We start from the raw sequence: 6,329 nt of genomic DNA on the forward strand, positions 1-6,329 counted from the left end.
GAGAAAGCAGAGACAAAATATAGATGTTCTCAAATGAAAGCTAAAATTTTGTGGCTTGGTGTATGAAATGTTCTTTTTCATCATAAGGGTTTAGATTGTCCTATGTGTGAGGCAGGGTCCTGTGCACTGGGTACCAACTTGTCTGAGTCCAGTGAGACAGAATACCCCAACACACGAGTTACATGTAGTGGGCTTCCTACTTACAGCTGGGCAGCAGGGACAACAGAAGGCTTAGAGTCTCCCAAGGCTCAGGAAAGCTGCCAGGGGTAAACGGAGTCTCATGTCATGCACCCTGCTTGCACCACAGCTGAGGGACCCTGGAAGGCAGACGGGAACATGATTCCCGGGAACATGATTCACTATGTTAAAGTGCTGAAGAACATCCTCTTTCTGGGGAGCATAGGGTGGGGGACTGGAACAGAGTCCAGGCTATTCTGGCCAGCTCCCCACTATCTCAGGATGTTGTATTTCCAGCAGATTCTACAATTATTCTTGAGAACTGCAAGTGAGAATGGTGGGAGAACTGGGTTGGTCCAAGGCCACCTGAGAACTGTCCCACACTATACTCGTATATTATGACCTGTTCGTGTGTGTGTGTGTGTGCACACATGCATGTGCATGTGTGCATGTATATGTCTGTGCACACACAGGTGTTCATGTGCAGTATGCACAGGACATCAGGAGTGGAGAGCCCCAAATCATGTTCTTCACTTCACATTGGAGAGGAACCTGGCAAAAGACTGGACTTCCTAAAAATCAAGTAGGATAGGGGCTTGAGCCATCTTGGGTTGGGCACTAAAATTCCATGACACATTCTATCCAATGTGATTCTATGAAATCTTAAAGAAAGAGGCAGCTTCAGAGTATTTTGTTTAGGGAAAAGCGAGGTTCAAAAGAGTTTGCGTAGTAAGTCAGCAAGTGTGTAAAAATCCAAAAAGGTAAGATAGAGTATCTCTAGAAAGGTATGCAAGAAAATGGTGACACTGACTGCCTTCTACAGGGTCTGGGGAATGGGCAGGAGGGGGAATGGAGATTTACTTTTCACCATATGCTTTTGTACTTTTTGATTTTCTTTAAAGCATATGCATGTAGAACTATTTAAAAACACTTTAAAAAATTAATGTGACCTTATTTTGTAGGCATAAACTGGTGAGGTCTAGAATTATTATTTCCTAAGATGTTTATAGCTCTAACCCCCACCCCCTACACACACACTGAAGGCAGTGATGTACCATTCCTCCCCTCTCCCTCTGTAAAATAAATCAGTAAATTTCATTTATAGAACTGTGAGCTAGGGATCCTGAAAGAAGGTGAGGAGGCTGGGATTCTGATCTAGAACCAGGCAGATGGGGAAGGCTGAAAGCGATCCAGTGGATTCCACAGTGATTGCCTGTAGGTCTTCCTCCCCCTTCCCTTCTCTTCTCCTCCCCCCCTCCCTTCCTCTCTTTCTCTCTCTCCCTCTCAATAGGTACTTAATGGGTACCTATTACATGTCAGGCACTGTTCTAGGCTCTGAGCAGGCAGGGAGCAATGAGCAGGGAATATTGGAGTCAAGTCCTTGGTTGCTTGCCTGCCTATCTGTGTACCCAGCTCCTAGGCAAATAAAACCATCTAGTTCCACTTTAAAATGGGTGACTAGGAGCCTTTCTCTGAATGACTGGGGTGGGGAGCCACCAGCACACTTACCAGATGTCCAATGCCTTCCCTGTGTGTCAAGCATGGTAGTAGGCCCTGGGGATGCCTCAGTAAGCCAAGCGGGCTGGGATTCTGCCCACCTGTGGCTGGCTTACTCCTCGGGAGAGATGGAGAGTATGCACTGAGCATAAGTGGGTCTCCCTCAGTGTCTCCTGGTAGAAGGGTCTCTATCTTCACCTTCTAAAATACACAATCTCACTTTCCAGGAAGATCCCACTTCCTCGGCCCCCTCAAGCAGTGTCCCCGGGCCCCTGAACTTCAGATTCTTCATTGGGAAAATGGAGATGGCTATAGTAAGGATTAATGGAAGACTAGTGGTTTTAGCATGCTCACAATCACCAGATGCGCAGTTTGTACTGCAGGGTCCTGGGGCCAATCCCAAGGACTCTCTTTCCGTGTGTCTGGGGTGGGCCCAGCAATCTGTCCTACATCCCCTGGATGATTCTGAGGCAGGTGGTCCTGGAAGGGACCACTCCGACCCACTTGGAAAGCACCACACTGGATGATGAAGGTGAAAGGAAAAGTGCTCTCTAAATGTCAGCTGTGTGCATGCCACACACAAGAGTGCCCTGGATTAACTACCTCTGGCCAGTGTGGGTGGCATGAAAATGCAGCCCTCAAGGCTCCTGCTGGCAGGAACATGGCTGATTGCTGGCTCCAGCTGCTGCCTGCTGAATCCACCTCTGTCTCAGTGCTGAGACTGACCCCAGCCCTTTCCTGCAAGACTTGGGACTGCTCTAACAGGAGACTTGGCCTGAGGCCTCCCCATCAGCCTGGCCAGAATATTCTGGGACCTGTGCTGCTGTGTAAGACTGTTCCCATGTAGGTCCTCTCTCTCCTTCCCACTCTCCTGCAAGTGGCAGACTTGTACCACGATCTAACAGCTTTCCCTGTTATTTTTGGCACCCCTAATTCTTCACAGATGTTAGCCAAATAAATCTCTTGCACATCTAGTCCCACCCTGGCATCTTCTTCTCCGAGGACCTAACTAATAAACCTGGCTTGGTCTCTGACATCAGAACAGTCTTTGGTAGTGACTCCTGCTGTGCCCTCTTTATTGCCAGGGTCCTTCCTGGTGGCAGCAGCACTTGAGCTTTGGAATCATGTGCCCAAGGGGAAGGAAGAACTGGCCTCTCCAAAATTCTTTTATCTTGTCTTCAGCCAAGTGCCGTGTTGCTGTAGAGTGTAGTGGTTCAGAACATGGATTCTGGGGTTAGCTTGTTCTGCTTTAAATCCCAGCTCTGCATGAACTTGTGCAAATTACTTACCCTCTCTATGCCCTAGCAGCTATGTAAGACACATATGTGGATAGTACTTGCTTCCCAGAGTTATTGTTCAGAAATAACAATAACTCTGGCCCTGCCAGTGAGCTGTCTGCTTCTCATCAACATGTTATGATTTAGGAAGTGCCAGGCAAGTGTCCTGCCCTATACCTGCTCCCCCCAACATGCCTAGAAATAGTCCCTGTGATTTCTGCCACTCCTTTGGTTGAAGAGGTCACATGGTGCACTGGAACCACCCTAGCTCCAGGCCCACCTGTGCCACTTCCACCAACAGGATCTGTATAGGTCATTTTCTTTTTCTACTACCCAGCTTCTTTATTCATGAATTCAGAAAGTTGAATATCTCTTCTTAAAGGTTGGACTTTAGTTCTAGCCCCAAGATTCTGTGAAAGAATAGTACGCGCCAAAGGCAACCTTCGTCTTCTTCCGTCTGTCCACTCAATGTGCACTTAGCATGTGTTATTGGCTCGGCTGTGCGCTAGGCACTGGGCAGTCAAAAACGAAGAGAAGCTCTTTGCCTTTAAGTTGCTCAGTCTCCCTAGGGAGACAAACACGTCCACAGATAATTCCAGTACAATGAGGGTTTTGTGACCACCTAGAGATGAAAGACTTCTGCCATGATTATTACTAACATAATGGGAAGTGGGAGAGGTTCAGGAAATCACTTCCTGATTGTTTTTGGCTCAGAGAGGAAGGACAGTGTGTTTCAATGTCCCCTGGTTTAAAAAAAAAAAAAAGGAAAGTGTATTTATTTTCATTGAGAAAAAGAAACCAAAAACTCTGAAGGTTAAACAAATAGGAAGAGTTTATTTTTTTCTCACAGGTCATGAGGCCAGTTAATGATTAGTAAGACCCAAGTGGGTGTTTGGTGAGTTACAGGATCTCTCTGACATTAGGGGTTTTCCTCATACCAGCTCTGAGACTTCCAGCTCAGCGATGCCTCCAGGCCTGTGGGAGAGATACTTCTGGTTGTGGGGGCCCCTTTTGCAGCTCAGCATTGGCAGTTCAGGTAAGCCGGGGCTTGGACCTTGAGTGGAACTTATTTCAGTCAGTGATTGTATTTTTTAAACTACTTATGCATTACTAACCATTGGAAGGTCCCATAAAAGCCCTTTGCCTCTCCTGAGGTAAATTTAGAAGAGGGGGGAAAACCCTACTATCATAATGGGAATGAAGATGAACAGGACGCTTGCTCAGGTCACAAGAATTGAACTTCCCCTGGTTATCTGACTCATCTTTCTAAAATCTGCATTATAGTCCTTTTTACCTTACACGAGTCAGGATGACTATAAGAAAATAAAATTTGATTAATTGCAAAATATTTATTTCACCCTATAAAATATCCACTGTCCCAAGATATGTTTAATTTTAAAATTAAAGTTTCGATTTTTAAACAATAACGATTTTGTCATTGAGATTGTTAGAAGTTCTTTCTAATCTTGCCACCCAACTCAAGTTCGGGTTGGTCATCCTTCCTGGATATATTTTAACTAGTCCTTGCTAACACGGATGCCTGATAGAACAACTTCCTTCAGACATCATTCGCACTTTATCAGATACCACTCACATTTCACCCTGGTAAAGAACCAGCCCACTGCTCCTGCTTGCCTAATATAGCAAATTAACTGCCTCCACCTCCGCCCTGCGTGGCACTGAAATTCTCAGAAGACTCTCCTCACCCCAGAAGTGGCACCACCCTCAGAAAGGTCCCTTCTCTCTGCTCCCCAAAGCAGACTGCTTTTCTGCCTTCTCCACAAGATGCCTGATTCTCATTGCCCGGCTTTCAAGTGTGTCGGTCCTTCTGCCTGGAGTTGCTCATACTACCCTTGGGTTAATTTCACATCCTCCGGGAGGGCTTGCATGATTCACGTCTCCCTTGCAACACCCACTCCTCCACTCAGCACCCCTCCCCTGATCCAAAGTTCAACTTGCAAGAGTGTGTTCTCTACCTGCTTTCATGGGAGGCATTTAAAAGATGCTGATTAGCTTCATGTGTGCTTTCTCCCACCTCAATCACTTCTTCCCATCAGGTGAGGATTTGGGGCTTCTGCCTCTTTTAGCACACTTAGCACTGTGCTCTGTATACAGCAGATGCTCAATGAGTGTTGCTGCATTGCTGCTTAGGGGACGCAATGTGTTGAGCAGATGGGCATAGGCCCTGGGTCAGACTAACCTGGATTTGAATCCTGGCTCCGTTTCTTAATAGTTGTATGACTTTGAAAAAGTGACTTTTCTATATCTGTCATTGGAGGTCATTCTTACCAGATGGTAATGCTTTAAGGACTAAAGAGATATCTGTGGGCAGAGTCTGACATCCTCCAGTTGCAGTTGCTTATTCTCTGGTGATTTTCTTGTTAGTGAATGTTTGCCTGGGCTGATGGAAGTTGAGGGAACAGGGCTGTCATGAGCCACCCCATCCCTGCTCAGCAGCTCCATGCCTGCTTAGGGGCTAGAAGGCATTTGCTGGTTGTCCTGATTCGAAGCTCGAGGGGTGGGAGGACTAGCAGTAAATGCCTTCGAACTCTTTTTGCAACCTCATTTCTCAGCAAGCCTGGAGCCTCAGGCACAGAAATCCTGAACCAGAAAGCAGGGTTGGGATCAGGGCAAAAGCTGACCCAGTTCCAATCACATGTATGGGAATCACCCTAGAAGCCCCATGCACAAAGTGAGCTTATGATAACTTGTTAGTGAGGCCTCGGGGGTTCTTCCCTGTGCCTTTGCCTTTGTCTCTGTTGTCTTTCTCTTCACATCTGTCTAGTGAGCTAGTCTCTACTTCCCATCTACTTCTCTTCTTTTCCCACCTTAACCGAGTGTATCATTGTCAACGGTGACACTGTTTATGAAATTAATGTTTCCTATTCTTACTTTTGAATTATCTTAGAAATTAAATGAGTTAGTGGATAGGCAGAGATAGAAATTGTGTGTGTGGCTGAGAGGGATAGACATGTGCCAAAGTCGGAAGGAAAAAGAACATAATTGCTTTAAGGTAGTCTAAAGGAAGTAGCTGGGAAAAAAGAGAATGGGAGAGGCAGAGAGATCAAGGTAAAGGAAAGGGAGAAATTATTGAATGTGAGGGCGGGCGGTTCCAAGGTGAGAATCCTTCTGTCACACCAGGGCAGCAGCCGCCCACATGGGCCTCTGTGGAAGTTCGGCCTCCACTCACTTTTGGCTGGATGTCTGCACAACATTTCATGGCAGCCCAGGTCACACCCAGGTCTTTCCTTAGACTGCGACGGTCAAGATTGTTGAGGTTGCTCCTTCATCAAACCATCTCTCATGCTTCCAGGCCAGCTCAGGTGTCTCCTGCTCTAGATGGTTTCACAAGTGTTCCCCCATGTGGGTAAGGTGGCC

General features: G+C 46.6%; 1 protein-coding gene across 2 annotated transcripts in view; it reads left to right on the forward strand.

Annotated features, from left to right (window-relative positions):
• Nucleotides 1-3,904: 3,904 nt before the first annotated feature.
• Nucleotides 3,905-6,329, forward strand: part of PLA1A (phospholipase A1 member A) — a 37,551-nt gene continuing 35,126 nt past the window's right edge. For both annotated transcript variants that reach the window (XM_008578774.1, XM_008578775.1), the window contains exon 1: nt 3,905-3,987. In XM_008578774.1, the coding sequence (XP_008576996.1) occupies nt 3,915-3,987 (73 nt within the window). In that variant the 5' untranslated portion in view covers nt 3,905-3,914. The remainder of the gene's footprint in view (nt 3,988-6,329) is intronic.

This window comes from Galeopterus variegatus, unplaced genomic scaffold, assembly GCF_000696425.1.
Source record: "Galeopterus variegatus unplaced genomic scaffold, G_variegatus-3.0.2 Scaffold1756, whole genome shotgun sequence".
NCBI lineage: Eukaryota > Metazoa > Chordata > Mammalia > Dermoptera > Cynocephalidae > Galeopterus > Galeopterus variegatus.